General features: G+C 40.8%; 1 protein-coding gene across 1 annotated transcript in view; it reads right to left on the bottom strand.

The window, feature by feature from the left end:
• The window catches only part of LOC120918851 (proton channel OTOP2-like), a 76728-nt gene extending 56644 nt beyond the window's left edge, over window positions 1-20084 (bottom strand). The window contains exon 1 of the mRNA XM_040330697.1: window positions 19444-20084. Coding sequence (XP_040186631.1) covers window positions 19444-19771 — 328 coding nt within the window. The 5' untranslated portion in view covers window positions 19772-20084. The remainder of the gene's footprint in view (window positions 1-19443) is intronic.
• Window positions 20085-22352: the final 2268 nt, after the last annotated feature.

Here is a 22352-nt window from a genome sequence, read left to right as displayed (position 1 = left end):
CCAGTCCAAGTATAGCAGACCCCAATAGTGATCATGAGTGCAACACGTCATTTTCACAATTACCCATATGCTTCTCAGTCATCACTAGTAATAAATATAGCCCTCTATCTAAAGACTTAGAAGTCTACATGAAGGAAGGGGCTCGTCCAAGAGTCAATGGGCCTCCAACTTCTATGTGTGACACTATAATAGGCAATATCGATGAAGGTTTTTTAGACTTACCCCTAAAGGGAACCTCATTACAAAAAGAAAAAAGAAAACTCGAAGAGGTAGAAGAGGAGGACTCCGATCCAAGACTGAACAAAAAAGAAAAGACAGACAGGGACTAAAAGATAGTACCATTAAAATATTCAATCTTTCTAGCCATACCCTTACCCCAGTTGAGCTTACCCTTTTACGCAAAGGGCTAAGTTTTTGTCCTTCTACTGGACCAAATAAATTTGGACTTTTTAAGGATCTAAATAAATTTGTTCGACTCCTCACCCTCAAAAGATTTTTTGCTAAACGTGATGCGTCCAATACTGACAATGTTCTGGATTCTGACAGTGTTGCAACTATCACTCGTGAGGACCCAGACATTGATCAAGATCCAGATGGTTTGTTACTAATCCTTGAAGAACTATGGTCTGAGGGCAATATAGAGAGTCAAACTTTTGTCCTTTTATGGAACCAGACATAGTGCACACAAAATTTAGGCCTCAGTCCGTTTTTAACCCTACCCGCTCTAAAGGGCCCTATATTGAGACCTTCTATCAAGCTGTGTATAAGGATTTTTTCAGTTTATGTGATAACCCTTCGAAGTCAGGGACCCTCAATCTAAATTTTGTAGAACGTCAGGCACTTAAAGATCTCACGGCAAATAAAAATATTATAGTCAAACAAGCCGACAAAGGCGGGAGCCTAGTTGTACAGGATAAGGTTGAATACCTCCGAGAAGCATATCGTTTGCTGTCGGATGGCGAGACTTACCAAAAACTCAATACAGACCCTTTCTCCGCCTACCAAATAGAACTTACTACTCTTGTTGAGACGGCCTATAGTAAAGGCGTTATCAACAAGAGTGAAAAGTCCTTCTTATTGCCCAAAATTTCTAGTACTCCACATTTTTACCACCTCCCGAAAGTACATAAATCTTTAGTGGACCCACCGGGTCGCCCGATTGTTGCTAGTACTAATAGCCTTACTAGTGGCCTATCTATGTATATAGACCATGCCCTACAGCCTATTGTTTGTGAATTGCCATCGTATATTAAAGATTCCAATGACATTATTAAGACCCTTGAAAATTATTCCTGGGAAGAGGGTTATGCTTGGGCGTCACTAGACGTGGCCTCTTTGTACACGTCAATACCCCACAACATTGGTTTAGCGGCAGTACAATACTTCTTAAGTAAGAACAATGATATTAACTCTTTACAATCTGAATTTATCAGTAGAGGTATTGAATTCTGCCTTAAACACAATTATTTTTCTTTCTGTGACCAGTTCTTTTTACAAAGGAAAGGTACTGCAATGGGGGCCAATTTTGCACCGGTTTATGCCAATTTGACTATGGGCTACTGGGAAACTTTGCAAATTTGGAATAATAATCCATTTTTGGAACACGTCGTCTTCTATGGGCGTTATATAGACGACGTAGTCCTCATTTGGAGTGGTGGTGCTGATCTTTTTTCATTATTTGTAGACCACTGTAACAATAATGAGCTAGGCCTTTCGTTTACGCATGTCTTCGATAAGGACAATTTTTTTGGATTTGGTACTTTCACATGATCAGGAGGTCATTACCACTAGTAATCATATTAAACCTACTAGTGGTAATTCATATTTACATTTTAATAGTTGCCATCACTCGTCGTGGAAATCAAATATCCCATATGGACAATTCAATAGGCTACGGAGAAACTGTTCAAAGATACAGGACTACATGACCCAGGGCCTTACTATGAAGACGAAATTTAGAGAGAAGGGGTATCCACAAGAATTACTAGATGATGCTTTCAATTCCAATATGATTATGAACAAAAAGAAGAAGGTCATTAAGGACAGGGTCGTAAATAATATAAGGTTTATTTCCACTTTCAACACTGAACATAAAAATATAAGCAGCATTATTAACAAACATTTCAACATTCTTCAACTAGACCAATATCTGTCTTCTTCCCTTCCCCCTAAACCCCAGATTACCTTTAGAAGGGCACGGACCATCCGGAATATCATTGCACCAAGTAAAGTCACTAAGAATAACCCCACTCGTCCTTTAGATATTCGGGCCTACTTCAATAATAAAACCGGTATCTTCAGATGTGGTAAAAGAGGATGTCTTACTTGTCAGTCTATCTCTAAAGGAGGGACTGATGTTATTAAAACCAAAGACTGCAGTTTTTCGATTAATCAATTCATTACCTGTTCAACGGAATTCGTTGTTTACGTGTTGCGTTGTCCTTGTAAGTTGCTTTACGTAGGAAGGACAATCCGTACTTTACGGATACGAATAGGCGAGCATAGACGCCTTATCACAAAGGGCTGTGACAAACACAGTGTACCTAGACACTTCCTGCAGGCCCATAATAAAGATTTTAAGTGCCTGGAGGTCATGGCGATTGAGTCCATTCCAATAGGGTCACTTACGGCTAATGAAAGATTTTCCCTCCTCTGCAAGAGGGAAACTTATTGGATCTTTCGGATGGGTTCTTTGTCACCAGGTGGCCTTAACGAGGAGCTAGATATCCTCAGTATTACGAACGAAACTTGAATTAAATATTAAATTTTAAATTTTAGCATACAGAGCTTATGGCTCTTTTTATTCAACGTTTTTTAAAAAATGATAGTTTTTATAGATAAATGTGTTCATGTCACTAATATTTAGGAGTTGAGGATATTGTGTTTTGTATCCAGATTTTTTATTATATTATATTTTTTTATACACTTTTTATTTTTTATGTATATATTTTGTATTTATTTATTTTTTATTTTTTATTTTCATTTATTTTCAATGTATGTATTATGTATTTTTGTTTATGTGCTATTATTATTTTTTGTATATGTGTCACTATTGGGTGTTTCTAGTTTAATATCAACAAACAATTGCAAACTCTATATGTTGCTTTTTTAAATAAAGAACCGAATGGTGATGGTGGGGTTAACACTTTAAATCCGTCCCCCCGCCTGCCATTATCCAATGGGATTGTTACATGTTCCTATTTCAATCTGGTGGTGTTGCCTGTCCGTGACTTTGACAAAGCGTCTGGCACGCGAAACATGTCAGTCACGGCTCACCCCCATCTCGTTTTATGCCCCCACTTGTTTACAAGAAGCCAATGCTGAGATACTGACAGTCTGGGAATTCCTTCAGTGACGTTCAGCTTGTTGATTTTACTGCTCGTCTATCTCTTCCACTGATTGGCCCCTGGAGTCACATGACCCTTGAGGGATAGAGTCCGGACTTCATTCCCTTCCCCTTCATGTGACGCAGCGGTGATTCCACCCCTCCCTCCTCGCTTCTGATTGACGCGGGCGGCGTCCTCGTATTGGCACGGTGGTTCCCATCCAGGATCTCCCTCACTGCCCTACATCCTCCGTTGCGAGGAGTGATCCCGCCTCCATCGGCCTCCCTGTTGGATTAGAACTACAGCCATTTCTCCCTCGGCAGGTGAATAACATCTCTGATCACTCCCAGCGTGGATGCTGTCTCCCCGCTGTGTGTTTTTCTTCTCCCTGCTTAGAGGTTTACTAACGGCCGTACCACCTTCATATACTACAGAAGTGTACTTTGGTTGGAAGCTTTCTCCCAGCAGTGATTTCAGGTTGCTATCCCACCATCACCTTATGGTTACTGTTCAAGTGTTTGGGGACTTTGCAATAGATTCGCTTGTGTAAACTTTCTGCCTAGTGTGCAGTTTTTATTTATATTTTTTAGTTCATGTGTATTTTTTTGCAATACTTTAAGACTATAAAGTGATTCGTACTCCATCCTCGAGCGCTGTATTTTTTGTTTTAGTCAGTTAAAGTTACAGGGCCAGATTCACAGCAGACTTACGACGGCGTATCTCCACATACACCCTCGTAAGTCCGAATGTGAGCTGTCGTATCTATGCGCCTGATTCTTAGAATCAGTTACGCATAGATTTGGCCAAGATATGAGCGGCGTAAGTCTCCTACGCCGTCGTATCTTGGGTGCAATATTTACAATGGCTGCAAGGGGTGCTTCCGTAGATTTAAGCTTTGAATATGTAAATTAGGTAGATACGCCGATTTACGAACGTACTTGCGGCCGCTGCACCGTTTACGTAAGGCTTACGTCTGGCGTAAAGTTACCCCTGCTATATGAGGCGTAGGTAATGCAAAGTATGGACGTCGGCAAGCGTATCTTTTTACGCCGTTTACGTAAGTCGTACGTGAATGAAGCTGTGCGTAGGTTACGTTCATGTCACAGGCAATGGGCCTGGCGTATCTTATGGAGTAAATTCGACGTGATACTGAGCATGCGCGCGCATGCGCCGTTCGTTAGGCGCGTCATTTTCGTGGGGTCACGATTGATTTACATACAACACGCCCACCTCTTCCACAGTTGAATTACGCGGGCTTACGCCGGCCCATTTATGCTACGCCGCCGCAACTTACGGAGCAAGTGCTTTGTGAATACTGCACTTGCCCGTCCAAGTTGCTGAGGCATAGCGTAAATAGGATATGCTACGCCCGCACAAAGTTACGCGCTCGTACGTGAATCTGGCCCACAGTGTGTAGAAGATATATATATATCACAGGTGTTGTACATATATTTATACACTGTATAGTTTAGCTAGATCAGTTCTTCCTAATTTACTGGCAAGCAGGTGATTGTGCTAGCTGCAGTATTCTTACGTGGTTTATTGCCTGTGTCCTCTGTAGTTTGCACCTAAAGCTACTTGGTGTGTACTGGCCGTGTGCTCTGTAGTTTGCATCTAAAGCTACTTGGTGTGTACTGGATGTGTGCTCTGTAGTTTGCACCTAAAGCTACGTGGTGTGTGTACTGTCTGTGTCTGTGCTATTGTTCGCAATGATTTTCATCCATATTGCAGGGACCAGACATTACATTAAAGCCGCAAGCAGTTTTAAATTACTTTTTTCTCATTTTGTGCAGGGACAGTTCTAAACACATGCCACTTCACAAGGCATACTATAGACACCCATCAGGTACAATATTTAAAGGAATTTTTCATTTTTGTTGTTATTTAAGCATCATTAAAATCACTGTTCCTCAGGAGCAGTGATTTTAATGATGCTTAAATAAAAAAATAAAAAATAAAAATTCCTTTAAATATTGTACCTGCTGGGTGTCTATACCGATAGTATGCCTGTGAAAACGTTTTTGAGAACCCAGGTCTTGCCTGAGGGAACATGTATCAATGGAAACAAAGTTTTAAAAACTGTTGTTTTTTCAGGAGTCCTGAAAAAAACGTCAGTTTTTAAAACTTTTTTTCCATTGATACATGTTCCCTGGGGCAAGAACCGGGTTCTCAAAGACGTTTTATGACAATAACTTGCATATTAGGCTTTAAAATTAGCACTTTTGAATTCGAACGTTCGAGTCCCATAGACGTCAATGGGGTTCTAAATGTTCGCGCAAACGTTCGGTCCGTTCGAAGGTTCTGGTGCGAACCGAACGGGGGGGTGTTCGGCTCATCCCTACTCTGCAAATGGATTAGTACCATTACTACGTTACATTTATTGCTGTACAAATACCCGCTTCATATATTGCTTAATTAAGTACTGCATCTGGCTCTAGTAATTACTACTATGCTGCTTGGCATTGCCTTCATGTATTCCACATTTGTGGAATATCTTAAAGGGACATAAACTCTTAAGCCATTGAAACTTCAATTGCCTCTCTCAAGTTAATGCTACTTGCATACAGTATTTTCATATGCTACGTGCTTGACATTCGTTGTTACGTGTATATTGGCTTCTGCCCTAAAATACAGAACATGTTCATTGTACCTTTTTCTTTGACTAAGGTTGAGGGTATGTGGTAATATCTTCACCCTTAGTAGCTCAACGCATTCTTGTATGTGAAAGAGATGATGTAGTGAACCCCCAAACTCCTGTTCTCTGATTGGAGTGACGCCTGCGATCTAGTACTGAAATTTCATATAGCATACAGACGTGCATTGAAAACTTTCCTTAACCGCAGTTGTGGTTCACTTTCGTTCACCGTAGTTTGTGACACTTGCATTCTGTTGAAATTCCTGCGTTCCGGGCCCCTGCCTCGCTGCCACTTTCTATAAGGGCAAAGGCAGCCATTTCCTTCCTGGTTTGCTGTTTTAGTCCCCAGGAAGAGGCACGGGCATTGCACATCTCATGCATGCGCTCCCAGATCTCTAGCAGGGTAAGATTTTGTTCACACATTGCCATAGCATCTGCAATGTGTAAAAAATATGATTAGATGTGTATGTGCCGCCAACAAAGTGCTCTAGACAGGAAATGGTATCTTTACATGTTGTGGATACTATGGCCACCCATAAACAATATGATTTCCCCAACTAGGGTACTCTAGGAATTGTCTGAAGACTCCTGGGATATATAATGTTCATATCCCAGGAGTCTGTGGGCACAGACTAGAGTACAGGCATGATAATAGCAAAAATATGACATTTAACAAAAAGATTTAAAAAAAAAGAATTCTGATAATACATATTAGGGAATGTGCAAATTAAGGATAAAAGTCTACTTTAAGATTAGTCTGTTTTCTCCACATCTGTCACATACTCTGGAGCTCCTTGCCATATGTGTGAAACCTAGGCGACACATACATACTGTCCATAATCCTTCCAGTCAGTGCCTCATAGAATGTAGCATTGGAGGAAATAGGGTTGACTTTCAGGAAGCGAATGAAGAGGGATAGTAAATGTAGTAGAAGTGTTGGGGAGAAATGTCTTGTATTAGAAATAGGAGAGGCCATCTGGGCCTGGAACTTTGTTGTTAGTGATTATATCACCTCAACTATTTCCCCTAAGGTAATGGGATTGTTAGGAAAGGTGACATCAGTGGGAGAGAGAGTAGGGCGGTTTCATTCCTTGAAACTGTATGTTATAATTCAGTCTGGGAGAATGTTCAGATCCTGGGCCTGTGCATCATGCACCATAGAAAAGGTGAAAATAGTCTATGAAATTGTCTGCGTTGTTTAGCAGATCGTGATTTGTTTGAGTTGTGTATGGAGTGTGGTACATTCTCAGAGGCATGCGCAGGGGGTGTGCCAGATATGCCTGGGCACACCCTAATCAATACATGTGGTGCCGCATCCCCCTACTGTCTGGGCTCCCCCCCCCCGTGTTGGCTTCTCCACCCCTCAGTGCTGCTGGTTTCCCTCCTCTCCTCTCCCACTGGCTGCTGCTGTTTTTTTTTCAGGGTTGAGAGTGAGGGGAAGGGGCTAGTAAATATGTTATATACCAGCCCCTTCCTTTTCTAAATGAGCACAGTGAACACACTTGCTCACTGTGTCCTTTCATAACTGAAGAATAATAAACTGTGTTTACTATGCTTCGGGTTGTGAATAAACAGGAAGCCACTAAGCACAGCACACCTCCGATTCATTCAATGCTCTGTAAAGGTGAGGCTGCAGAGAAAGGCATGTGTGTTTGAGCTTTGGGGCGCAGACCTTAATACAATAGGCTGTGCACACCTATGTACATGTTATAAAGGTGACAACATCTCACTTGATCTTCTCAGCTTTCCCCAATGCCATGTCTTTGAGTTATTGTCAAATGGACAGCACTTTCCATAAAATGGGAACCAAGGCTCTTGATGATAATTTGGACTCAAGTTTTCTAAGCTTAGACTGCAGTTCTGTCTAAGGCCCCGTACACACTAGAGGATTTATCCGCGGGAACGGTCCTCCGGACCGTTTCCGCGGATAAATCCTCTGGCGGATTTTGATCTGATGGTTGTACTAACCATCAGATCAAAATCCGCTCGGAATTCCCTCCGCGGTGACGTGTCACGCCGTCGCCGCGATGATGACGTGGCGACGTGCGCGACGCTGTAATATAAGGACTTCCACGCATGCGTCAAATCATTACGACGCATGCGAGGGAGGGTATCGAACGGATTGATCCGGTGAGTCTGTACAGACCACCGGATCAATCCGCTGGACTGGATTCCAGCGGATAGATTTCATAGCATGCTAAGAAATTTTTATCCGCTGGAATCCATCGGCCGGAAAAATATCCGCGGATAAATATCCGCTGGATTGTACACACCAGCGGATCTATCCGCTGAAACCGATCCGCGGATAAATTCCAGCGGATAGATCCTCTCGTGTGTACGGGGCCTTAGGCCCCATACACACGGGAGAATTTATCCAAGAATACGGTCCAGCGGACCGTTTCCGCGGATAAATCCTCTCGAGGATTTCAGCAGATTTCTATGCGATGGCGTGTACACACCATCGCATTGAAATCCGCGCCGAAATCCTCTGGCGATGACGTGTCGTGCCGTCGCCGTTATTATGACGCGGCGACGTGCGCGACACTGTCATATAAGGAATTTCACGCATGCGTCAAATCATTACGACGCATGCGGGGGATCCCTTAGGACGGATGGATCCGGTGAGTCTGTACAGACCAGCGGATCCATCCGTTGGGATGGATTCCAGCAGATGGATTTGTTCTGCATGTCAGCGAATATCCGATCTGCTGGAATCCATCCCAGGGGATAAATATCCGCGGATAAAGATCCGCTGGCGTGTACACACCATAGGATCTATCCGCTGAAACCCATTTGCTGGGATTTATCTGCGGATGGATTCTATGGTGTGTACGGGGCCTAAGAAGAATTGGAAGCTGTGTCCTCAAATAACCGCTTTATGAGCTTCCCAGAGGGTGTGGATCCAGTTTACATAACCTGTATTGTCAGTGAAATAGTATTGTAAGTGTAAATCAAGGGTGAGTTTATTGGATTCCGGATTAAAGCGGGAGTAAACTCTATGTCTGATTTGTACCTATAGGTAAGCCTATAATTAGGCAGGACCTGGTCATCTCTAGGGATCCCAGAGCTTTAAGACACATGTTATGGGTCATATACACTGAGCCATGGATGGTGTTTAATCTACTGTAGCATTCAGCTAGCTCCCTTTGATGCCTATAGATATCTCCAAGTTTATGTTTATTATACACCTTTACTGGTTCAGCAATTTTCAAGTGCCCCAACGAGCTCTAGTGACTGCCCACCTTCTTTACAAACCGAAAAGGGTCTCATTTACCCAATACTACATGCTTTATTATTATCATTCATAGCTGCTTTATAGTGACCGGGCACCCCCTGTGAAGTCCTTGTGTTACCTGCCTGCCTCACCTCAGTGACAAATATATACCTTTTCTTCTTTACATATATATTTATTTAGCTCCAGAAGAGCACAAAACTAGTGGAGCAATTCTTGATTATACCTTTTGAACATTGAAGCAGAATTGAACTATTCTGGTTTGGCTTTATCAATCCCTTTATATACAATGAGCTAGATTCACATAGATCAGCGGATCTTTAGATCCGCGTGATCTATGTGATTTAAGATCTGCTGCCGCAAGTTTGAGAGGCAAGTGGCTAATTCACTAAACACTTACCTCCAAACTTGCGGCGGCGGATCGTAAATCCCCCGGCGGAATTCAAATTCCGCAGCTAGGGGGAGTGTACTATTAAAATCAGGCGGGTCCCCGCGCCGATTTAAATGAGCATGCGCCGTCCGAGAAATTTCCTGGCGTGCATTGCTCCCACTGACGCTAGGACGCCCCCCGCGGCCATTTTTAAATTGCAGTTAAGATCCGACGGTGTAACACAGTTACACCTGTCGGATCTTAGGGAGATCTATGCGTAACTGATTCTATGAATCAGGCGCATAGATACGAACAGCCTAAGTCAGAGATATGACGGCGTATCAGGAGATACACCGTCGTATCTCTCTGTGAATCTAGCCCAATAAGTGTATGATAAATGATTAGATCATCCCATATTTATGTGTTATTCTTTAGGGGCTAATTTGTCAAGCCATAAGAACTTTTTGTCAACCTACCAACCCAGTCCATGCAGGGTTAGTCAGTTTGAACTCTGGACTGTCTGGTTTGTCACGGAGACATGTTTTTTTAAATCACATTCACCTATGTAAATGTTTTTCCCTCTTGTCCCAGTCTTTCTCATTAATGATTTGTAATAAATAAACATTGTTAATTTTTTTAAATAAATATTACAGTATGCCCGAAAAGTAAATGTCTTCCAATTCCTACACACACAGTTGTGTTCATAAGTTTACATACCCTGGCAGAATTTATAATTTCTTGGCCATTTTTCAGAAAATATGAATGATAACACAAAAACGTTTCTTTCACGCATGGTTAGTGCTTGGTGGAATGCTTAGTTTTCAGGTAAGTTTCACATAATGTGCTAGTATGCAATGCATACTAGCACATTATGACTTAACCTTGCAGGTAAGAAAAAAAAACAGTTTACAACAGCTTTAAATCGCATCATATGAATTTAAAGACACTCTCTTTGATCTGCGTGTGAGTAAATAAAATGTAGCATACATTTAGCTGAAATAAAAGAAACATCAGCACAAGGGTCATAACGTACTGTTAGTAGTGTGTGTCTTATGCCGATTCCCTTCTTCTTTTCTATCCCACCCCTGCCATCATAATTTTTAGTACAGTGGTGGTTAATACAACTAAATCGCTGTCTGGACTTCGTATCAAGAGAGCTTGAGTAAGTACACCTTTTTCTGCACTATCCACCTTTCATAAAAATCATACTATATCTATTTTGAATGACACAGGATCTATAAATGGAGATCAGGCAGATGAATGATAGCTCCGCCCCCTCCATTCATAGATTCATTCATTCCTTTTATGGCAATGGGGTTTGGGGGGAGGGGTTGGACGGAGAAAGATTTCTCCAAAAAGAAGACTAATTAGCACAAGGACAAATCATACTAACTGTAAGCTTTGTCCCTTGGGCTGATGTTTATGTTTTTAATTTTAGCTAAGACTTTAATGTTGTTATAGTATTTCACCATTAAGATTCTGAACAGTGTTCTGAAGTTCTGTTTTACACAGACGTGGCTGCAGCCACTGCTGTGAGAGGGTACGATGAGAGGAAGCACCAGCGGGGGAGAGCGATAGGGTGTGCATCATGGTTGCATGCCTTTCTGATTCTATTAGGTGCTTTTTTGGGCACACCTCTCACGCCCAAAGTCCACAGATGCTTATGAAATGAGAAGGAGCAGGTTTTATTCTGTCATAATCCTACTTTGTCTCATAATCAGTTCCGTTGGTCCTGTTTAGGATTGGCTTGCTGTACAATAGAATTTATAAATGTCTCCCGGTATAATTTCCTTCATTTTTATTATTCCCTACTAGGGTGAGTTCCCAGTTCAGGTTCAGACCATACTTTCCTTGTTCAGGCATTAACCTGCTTGGTGGGAGTCAAACATCATTTATAGTAGCAGTTGTGTATGAGAGCTTCCTTCTTTCCATGCCAATGGCATTCAGTGCCACCACCCACCACATCCTTAGAAACCAGTGATGTCACCTGACCCTATTTAATTCGCTTACCAGGAACTACCGGCCAATGACAGCTGATCATGTGCTGTACACAGAGCCGGTTATCGGCTATTTTTTCTCCTCACGCTGATAGCGTGAGGAGGAAAAAAAGCCGATGACCGGCAGAAGACAGCGGGACATCAGTCCCCATCAGGGAGATCTGAGGACAGCTCATCTGTGCCAATGTTTGCCACCTGTCAGTGCCACCTATCAGTGTCCACAGTGCAAAATCTAAAAGTCACTAATCAGTGCCTCAAACAGTGCTGCCTATCATTGTCACCTACCAGTGCCCATCATTGTCACCTACCAGTGCCCGTCAGTGTCGCCTACCAGTGCTCATCAGTGCCATCTATCTGTGCCCATCAGTAACACCCATCAGTGCCATCCATCAGTGCTGCCTTATCTGTGCCTATCAGTATCGCCTTATTTGTCCCCATCAGTGCCGCCTTATCTGTGCCTATTAGTGTCGCCTTATCTGTGACTATCAGTGCCCACCAGTGCAGCCTATGAGTGCCCATCAGTGCTGCCTCATCAGCGCATATCAATGAAGGACAAAAATTACCTGTTTGTAAAAAAATATATATATATATTTTTTTTTCAAAAGTTTCCATTTTTATGTTTGTTTAGCAAAAAAATAAAAACCCCAGAGGTGATCAAATACCACCAAAAGAAAGCTCTATTTGTGTGAAAAAAAATTATAAAAATTTAATTTGGGTACAGCATTGTATAACTCCGCATTTGTCATTCAAATTGCATCAGTGCTGAAAGCTGAAAATTGGTCTGGTCAGGAGGGGGGTTTACGTGCCCAGTAAGCAAGTGGTTAATAAAGGATCAATCAAAAAGTGTCTGTCTTTTTTTACTATTTACGTTTTTTTGCAAATGAGTAGGGGTTGGACATGTTTCGTTTCGTATAAATATTCAGACAAATTTTTCATTATTCGGAGATTCGGATATAACCGAATACCTGAATTACAGTATAAACATTTACTGAATGCTCCAAATAACTAAACAAAATTTGTCTGAATTTCCGAAATTCAAATTGAAATTCAAATAAAATTTTAGATCGAACTCGAACTTCACAGGCAAGTTAAGGGCATCCCCCAGGGCAAGTTATTGGAAAGGAATTTAGCATTTTTAATATTTCACTTAAAGCAATACTAAAAACACTGCTCATCGCCAAGAGGAATTGTTTTTTTAATTATGATTTGATACGTAGAAAACAGAAAAGTGATGGCAGAAAAAAAGACCATCAAGTCTGGCACAATTATCTAAAATGTATTTATGTATTGCGGGTAGGGGTGTTGTTTTTTGTTTTTTTTCATGGGTGGGGGATTTCTTTTTTAATGTAGATTTATGTTTGCCCCAAGCATTTTGAAGCCACTTATTGTTGACTGACTCACTGTCTGCTGGAAGTCTATTCCAAGTCTTAATTACTAATTAGGTAAAATAATACCTTCTGTGTATTTGTTTACTTTCCTCCTGCTGGTTTGACGTCATGTCCCCGTGTTCTTGATCTTGGTTTTATATTAAAAATACTACCTTCCTGAACTTTATTCACCCGCTTGATGTATTCGAAAGTTTAAATCATAGTTCCCCTTTCTCGCCTTTCCTCCAGACTGTACATATTAAGTTCCCGAAGGGTAGAACACCACCCACCATGCCATTTGTTTGACAACCCCTAGCCTATTAGCCTTACAAATGGCCATTACAGATTTCTAAGATGTATCTCTTATTGGCTTCAATGGGGTTAGGATTCGGCACACCATTAGTAATGTTTGGCAAATACCCAGGTATGTTTAGCTCATAACTATTCCCTACCATTGGCTATTAGTGAAAGAAGCTTGCCACAACAGCCACTGGCAGTAGTCAATGCTAATTTCAGAAGTAGCAACAAATACAAATGTCAGGTGTTTAAACTATTCCACAAAAAATTTTGGCTAAGGATGCACTTTAATTCTTGACTCCAGCCCATATAGATGTTTGCATATGTAGCACCCTCCAAGATAGGTAGCTAGTAGGGTTGCCGCCTTTTCTATAAGCCAAACCCGAATACTTTAGCATTGGCACATGGGAAATTTTATTTTAATAGTATACACTGTAGGATTGGAAAAGACCTGGGACACCTTTGAATGTGTCAATGAAAGGAAAGTAATGTGGCGCGTAGTTTGCTGTGGGTTGGGCCAAATTGAGTTAACAGAAGGAGGGGCTTAAAGGGCATGGTTAAAAAATAAAATAATTCTTGTACCCATAAAATATGCTTAGATTGCTGTACCACAAGTAAGACTCTCACACACACCCTGATGCTTTTGGAAGGTGTAGCATCTTGTGTGTGATGGTGCAGGGATCAAGGGGTTTAAGCAGGGGGTAAGGAGGTGATACAACACCTCCTTACCATCTGTCAAATGCTCTCTGAACACAGATCGCTCTTCAGAGATCAAAGCACGTAAGAGTGTGATGCAGATGGGGCACTGGTCAAGGGGGAGGAGCCAGAAGTGCTGGCGGGGGACCCGAGAAGAAGAGGCTGCTCTATGCAGAAATATTGCACAGAGCAGATAAGCATAACATGTTTGTGATTAAAAAAAAAAGAAACCTGAACTTTTAATATCACTTTAACTTTAACTTTAACTTTGACTCCCAAAAATTCCATAGATGCGTCTTAATAGGAATTAACTAATTATTCCGCTCTTCTTAGGAATTTGTTTCCAGGTGGTATTAATAATGGACTGAGTTTCACTTCCAGTTGCTTGTCTTTCCTAATGTAAACCTAAATCTGCTTTTTAAAAAAGCAAATTCATCTGGCAAAAAAAAGTGTCTTTCAATGTACGAGGTGGTTTTAAAAAGTTAAGACTAGTTTTGTAACACGCCAAAAGATGGCAGCACAAGGCTGCACGCATAGTCACATGGAGCACTGACCTTCATAAGTCAGTGTGCCAAAAGACATCATCCTGTGTACATCGAGAGCTATGCAACAGGTGCTATTCTGACAGCATGTGTTACCATGTCTACTATTTCATCATGGACAGCAATAAATCTCATTGATGACAATGGGGATAATGCAATGAATCGTCTGAACTGTTTTGAGTGGCACGTGCACTTCAAGAGTGGAAGAACATCACTGGAAAAATACGAGAGAGTAGGAAAACCTTCAACAAGCTCAACATCCGAAAGCATTGAAACCATTCAGCAACTTGTGCATGATGATCGAAGAAAAAGCACACCCAAAATACTGTAAATGATTCATTGCAGCAATGCCATAAAACTTGTAGAATTATGTCACACATCTCTGTGGCAGATTTGCCCAGTTTCACACAGAATTTCACGTTTGCTCTTTGTTCCAACTTGCTGTTCATGGTATAATAGCAGACATGGCAACACACGTGGTCAGAATAACACCAGTTGCACAGCTCCCGATGTACACTGCACAATGTTTTTTGGCACACTGACTTCTGAATGTCGGTGCACCCTGTGACTGGGCGTGCAGCCTTGTTCTGCCATCTGTCTTGAAATGAATAAAAAATGTTGTTAATAGCACCAGGTATTTCCTTTTTTTTCAGCTGATGTAGAAAAAACACTCCCAGGACTTCTGAAAATTTCTCCTCTCACTGCTCTAGGAAAAAAATATGACCTAGTAGCCATGCAAATGAAAACCTAATTATTGACTTGATATTATACCACCAAATGTTCAATGCCTGCCTTAGCTACCCACAAGTTATTTATATATTTTCTCCCTCCAAATGAATCAATTGAAACTTATCTAGTTTCTTAAAGCAGAGGTCCACCCAAATTTTTTTTTTTAAAAGCCAGCAACTACAAATACTGCAGCTGCTGGCTTTAACACTTACCTGTCCAGCGCACCCACGATGTCAGCACCCGAGGCCAAGCAATCGTTTGTCTCTCGGCTGCCCCCACTGACATCCTCGGTGAGGAAATCAGGAAGTTAATCGTTGCGGCTTTACTGCCCGGTTCCCTACTGCGCAAATGCGCGAGTAGCGCAGCGTTCCCTCACTGGTCCCCACTCTTTCCTGGGACCTGTGTGTGTGTCCCAGGAGACAGCAGGGGGGACAGGAAGTGGCGTGACTCCCACGGACGTCTATGCCCGGAAGTGGGTGCAAATACCTCTTAGACAGGTATCTGCACCCCCTCCCCCTGAAAGGTGTCAAATTTGACACCGGAGGGGGGGTTCCGAAAAGTGGAAGTTCCATTTTTGGGTGGAACTCCGCTTTAATGTCTTGCTTACAATAATAAGATAATAGGAGGGGTAAGAATTACATTTAATTTTATGAGTTTTTCTAAAATTACACTCTTTATTAAAGCAATATGCCCACTTAGTGACATAGGGAGTCCTCTCCATACATCCAAAAACGTTAATATCCCTTCAATAACGGGCATTTCCCTTACTTTAAGTAATAGAACTTATCTGAGCAGTCCCTTGGTTTCTCTGGGTTTATACAGTAGCCAAACAATCCAAACTCCTCATTTAAATTAAAAATGTTGACGTGCCTGTTTCAATGTGAGAGATATGCAGAAGCATGTCATCTGCAATTAGTAATAATTTCAAGGTTCTTAGACTCACCAACAAACCTGAATCAACAGCTCTTAAAACTTGGACTAAAGGCATAATTGTCATTTAAAAAAATGGGGGGTAAGGGGGGACAACCCTGTAACATTCCACATATAAAGCCTCATTGTCTCAAAGGTTCAATTGTTCATTATTATTTTGGAATTTACTTCTTGATATATAATCTTTATACACTCCAGTTAATTCTCTTTCAACCATAAATTTCTCATTGTGTTATTAATGTTTCCAGCAAATATCACTGAAAGCCTTCTTGGCATATGCTGGAAAAACTACCAAGAGACCATTGCCCCCTCTTCCTCTTTGTATATTTAAATACTGTAGCAGAAGTTTTGTAATACTATTATTAACCATCTTATTTACTAATCTATTGGTCTACCAGACATAACGTTTGACTGTTCTTTACAGACCAAATCTCTGACCAACCATTTGAATCTTTTCAAGTCCAAATTCAGAAGTGAGCTAGGACAGTAGGAAGCCACCACCTCAGGATCCTTTCCAGGTTTTAATATCAAGACACTATTAACTGCTAAAATGTCCTTTGGAAATTGATTATCTATCTCAAATCAATATACATGTATTTTTATACATGAAAAAATTAGGACTGATATTCCGTATTCTCCTGAATATATTATTGCATATACTATTTGTTTTAAGGAAAATCCTGCAACTTGTGAATCCATTTTACAAGGGCAAAAGGTTTGTGTATGGATAAAAAGAGTCTTCCAACATCTATAGGATTACATGGAAAATCCCTAACTTGCTTAGATCTAATACAAATTGCAGATCATTTAAGTGCATCCCCTGGTTTTGCATAATCAGCATTGTGAAGCTTGGAAGAGGCTGGTTGTAACATCCTTGAAATGGGTTTTGGAACAACCTCTATAGCCCTCCAGACAAAATAAATATTTTAGATTTGGACTAAAAAAGGGTTATAATCTCTGTCAGGTTGGGGCGATTTTACTTCCTGTGCTAGTGACCACAACTCAACATTCTAAAACTATGTTTTGGCTATAGTTGGGCTTTAATTATTAGGTTCTAATTAGAATGATTTTTTTAGTCATAGTGACAGTTATTGTTTAAAGCAGCCATTTTCAACCAGGGTTCTATAGAATCCTTGGGTTCCTTAAGAGATATCTAGGGGTTTCATGAGCTGTTGCTAACTGATTTCCCTTGTGATGGTGTGCCTGTGAAGTTCCAGGTCCAACGCCACTTGGCAGAGCTAGAGGCCTTTTCGTTAGAGGTGGTATTAAGACCACCACTGTAAGGACAGCATACCTCCAACTGACCACCACCAATGTAAGGGGCAGGTAAAAAAAATGTGCATTTAATGTTTTTTTAGGAGTCTGTAAAGCTTTGAATCTGCAATCAGCAGATCACAGATGCCATCTCAGGGTCCTGCAGACTGTGGGTGTATCTGTCTGCCCTTACCTCTTACAGACAGGCAGTTACTGAATGACTGGAGGAATCAATGAACTATCTAGGGCACTCACCAGCACCCTGGTAGTTCATTGAGCGCTACAAGCCATCAGCTGCAAAGCCTGTCAGTATGTGTAGTTCATTCCTTCACAGATCTCTGTGAATGAATGATGTGGCAGTGTGGGTGGAGCCCCGCATGGCTGTTTTATTTTCAAATTGCGACAATGGGTGTTGGGAGAAGATCCTGGGCCCACTGTCACAATGAGGGGGAGATTGACAAAAGGCTGCAGGAGTGGGAACATGTTACATGTTCCACCCTAACAACAGGTGGAACATGTAACATGTTCCCAAAGGTTAACTTATCCTTTAACAAATGTTCCCCTGGGACATAAAAAGGTTCCTATGGGGTAACAATGTTGTGGTTTAAAGGCTAAGTTCACCTTCGGAACATGTTACACCCATTGGTTAGGATGAAACACAACATGTTCTAGCTTGTAATCCACTCACCTCCCTCACCCCTGCAGTTGTTGTCATAATTTAAAATTGGTGTGTCTGTGTGGGGCTCCACCTGCACAGTGGCGTCATTCTTTTACAGCAATCTGTGAATGAAGAAACTACAAGTCCCAACTGCCACTGTGCAGATTGATTGTGGTCCTCAATGACTGCGAGGGAGCTGATGAGCACCCTTATAGTCCATTGACAGACACTTCCACCAGCTTTTAAACAGAAATCCCATTCTGAGGTATGGGCAAGAAAGCTGGAGGAAGAGTGTGCAGAAGCCTACATTACACCCATAATCTACTTAGGCTTTGCAGGTTTCTGTAGTAAAAAACAATAAATGCAAATATGTGCATTTATTTTTTCCTAAAAGGTGAACTTAGCCTTTAATTATGCTTGTAGTCTAGTCTTTTATAGTTAGTGTCAACTGTTGGTTAGTGACTACAATAACGGAAGTGAGATATATATATATATATATATATATATATATATATATATATATATATATATATATATATATATATATATATATATATATTTAGTTTTGAATAAAATGGGGTTTGTATTGCAGTTATTGTCTCTGTGGGGTGAGTTTCTCTTCTCTTTCTGTCTCAAGACAAAATAGCAGGTGAGCAGAGATCTCTCTCCATAATAAGGAAAATCCTCCATTAGACAGTAGTCTCTACAACAATTATCCCATTTAAAAAAGTTTCTTGCTATTCCTGTTCAAATTACAACAAATTTTGGATTTCCTATTACTTTCAGCCATGGGGACAGTCATAGTCATCAAGACAGAGACGATGAATCTCCCCAGTGGCGACACTTGCAGCAATAAGACGTGTTAGAGCTTCTAACCTTTTGCCTACTTCATTGGTTCTCAACCCCCTGTCCTCAAGAAACCCCAAACAGGCCATGTTTGCAGGTTTTCCTTTATCTTGCACAGGTGATTTAAATCAGAGTCAATAGCTTGGTCTTTTGGACAGCTATTTTATCTAAGAGAAATTCCCAAAACATAGCCTGTTGGGGATACTTGAGAACGGGGTTGAGAACCACTAACCTACTTTATCCAAAATGTATCTAAAGATAGCATATTTTTCATGTTTACTTTAAAATAAGCTAATACATGTAATGCACGTGGGTTAAGTGGTGTTTACATATCAAATTCCCATAATTCTAGGAGCTAAACTTCTACAGCTAAAAGATACCGCTTGGCCTTAATACATAGGATAACAGAAATAAATATACTAAAACATATGCCAAGTTACAAATTGCAGATGCAGTATTTGAACACGAAAGTGAAAACTTTCGATACTTTACAAATGAATAAAGGAAAGCAAAGCAACAATAACAGCAATTGCAAATGTTGACTAACAGGAGGAATTAACTGACCTCTCATCCATATTGGACCTGCCTGGCAATCCTTATACAGAACTGCATTTTTGTTCTTCCAGGTGAAGTACATTTGGAAAAGCATCCACGAAATACAGATGGCCATCATGATAGTTAGAAATATGAGAAAATCTCTCTCAAAAACCTCAATGTCCTCAGTGAACACACAAGTTAGCAAAGCACAGCTGAAGAGAAAGACATTGGAGCCCACCAATCCAGAGAGTAGACGACTTCCTTTTTTCCAGTCATTTTCCTCTTTCTCCTCTTTGACAGTTGACTCGTCTTCTGGAAGTTTATCAGTTGTGTTCAAATCTGGATTATCCTCCATTGCAGGTTCAAAGGGAGTCAGTCTTTATGTGTGAGTGCAATCTGCTTCAACACAAATGCCCACTGTGCATCTTCTACAACATTCAAGGCAAGGACAGAACACATTCAGTTCCTACATATATGTCAAGTCCTTTCCTTGGGGTGCTGTTCAGTTGGTAAACTCTTTTCTCCTGTCCTAACTTGCTCTGTTGTTTTTTTTTTAAAATATTTAATCACCGTATTATGTGGATTTCAATACCAGAACATTCGTACATTTGAGCAGCTAAGACATAGCCAAACATTTTTGATGACATAAGGCAGCGTGATGAGAATCCACAGAGAAAGGAGGAGTTGAAATATAAATATTCAAAGCTTCTCATGATCATTTTAAAATGTTCTGCCAGGTAACAATCCTGGAGGCAAAGGTGTGGTGCAATTATGTTACAAAATCCACCTGATGTATATGTGTTTTATAAAAGTAAATCAGAGTGTTACATCCAAAAAACATTTTTATTTTAAAGTCAAAGGACAGGCTGTTGACATCTAGCGATTAAAACAGATCCAAAAATGTGTTGTCTTTGGATGCAGACCGGTGGTTGTGTAACCTGTAACCCTTGTTCTTATCCTAATTTTAAATTTGACAGACAATGTTTAACTGGAAGCTGCTGTGGAATTTGAGTTTGACTTCTAAGTCAACTATAAATTGTTAAGAGAAAAAAAAAAAAAGGCTAACAGCAATATAAACTATTCATAGCCCTTTCATTACTAAGCCTATTTCTCCATTTACATATGTGGGCGTGACTTACGTATGCGTTTTCTTTGCTGCGCGAGTTCTTGGGGGACAGGGGTGCTTTAACCACTTAAGCTCCGGACCATTATGCAGCTAAAGGACCAAGCCACTTTTTGCAATTCGGCACTGTGTCGCTTTAACTGACAATTGTGCGGTCGTGCGACGTGGCTCCCAAACAAAATTGTTGTCCTTTTTTCCCCACAAATAGAGCTTTCTTTTGGCTTCATTTGGTCACCTCTGCAGTTTTTATTTTTTGCGCTATAAACAAAAATAGAGCGTCAATTTTGAAAAAAATTCAATATTTTTTACTTTTTGCTACAATAAATATCCCCAAAAAATAAAAAAAATAGTTTTTCCCTTAGTTTAGGCCGATACGTATTCTTCTACATATTTCTGGTAAAAAAAAAAAAATCGCAATAATGCAAAATTTATAGTGTCTACCAAATAGGGGATAGTTTTTATTGCATTTTTATTAATATTTTTTTTTCTAGTAATGGCGGCGATCAGCGATTATTATCATGACTGCGACATTATGGCAGACACATCAGACACTTTTGACACTATTTTGGGACCATTGTAATTTTTACAGCGAACAGTGCTACAAAAATGCACTGGTTACTGTAAAAATTACACTGGCAGTGAAGGGGTTAACCAGAAGGGCGCTGTAGGGGTTAAGTGTGCCCTAAGGGAGTGATTCTTACTGTGGGGGGGCATGGCTGGGAGTGTGGCGTCACTGATCGCAGCTGCAGACATCACCCCAGGATAACCCCTTTAATCCATGAACGCAAATTTGCGTACGGTCGGCGATAAGAGGTTAAATTCCTTGTCCTTTCAACTGCATGTGTGAGATGTGTAAAAAAAAAAAAAAAAATTGTTTCACCCACCCCCTTTCTGCCCAGGCTAATTTTCAGCTTTCAGTGCTATCGCACTTTGAATGACAATTACGCAGTCATGCAACGCTGTACCCGAACAAAATTGTCATCACTTTTTTCACACAAATAGATCTTTCTTTTGGTGGTATTTAATCACTTCAATACTGGGCCCTTTCCCTCCTTCCTGCTCAGGCCAATGTTCAGCTTTCAGCACTGTTACACTTTGACTGACAATTGCGCGGTCACGCAATACTGTACCCAAACAAAATTTTTGGCAAGGAAATGAGTTTGGGACTTTATATGAAGCATGCGGCTGAATTGAAGAACATGAACAGAGAGTAACTGGTGGGTATATACTGGTAGACAGGCCCAGACTGGGGGTTAATGATGGGATGTGGGGTGAGATAAAGAAATATAGATAGACAGAGAGAGAGAGAGAGAGAGAGAGAGAGAGAGAGAGAGAGAGAGAGAGAGAGAAAGAAAGAAAGAAAGAAAGAAAAATAGATACAAAGAAAGATAGATAGAAAGATAAAGATAGAAAGAAAGGAAGGTGGATAGATAGATAGATTTACGGAGCGATCCCCGCTGAGCTTACGGACACACGGAGACGGATCATTACTGATCCGCCCCGTGTGAAAGGGCCCTAACTCACTCCTCACTCTTTCCATCTCTCTGTCCACCCCCATCACTCCACTACTATGTCTTTCCATTATAAAGAAATAAAAATACTCCAATGCGCTTCCACACCTAATTTGCTCACTACTAAAAATATATGAATAATAAACACCTTAAGACCATCAAGCATAATAATCAAATATATAATTATCATACATTTTATAAAACACACTATACAACACCAGCAGTTTTCATCTACAAAACCAGCCTGATTTGTGATATTGCTGCTGCTGCCTCCCCTCTCCTGGCATGCTGGGATTTGTGCT

Source organism: Rana temporaria, chromosome 12, assembly GCF_905171775.1.
Source record: "Rana temporaria chromosome 12, aRanTem1.1, whole genome shotgun sequence".
NCBI classification, from domain to species: Eukaryota; Metazoa; Chordata; class Amphibia; order Anura; family Ranidae; genus Rana; species Rana temporaria.
Note: the sequence above shows the minus strand (reverse complement) of the source record. Positions and strands in the feature narration are given on the sequence as shown.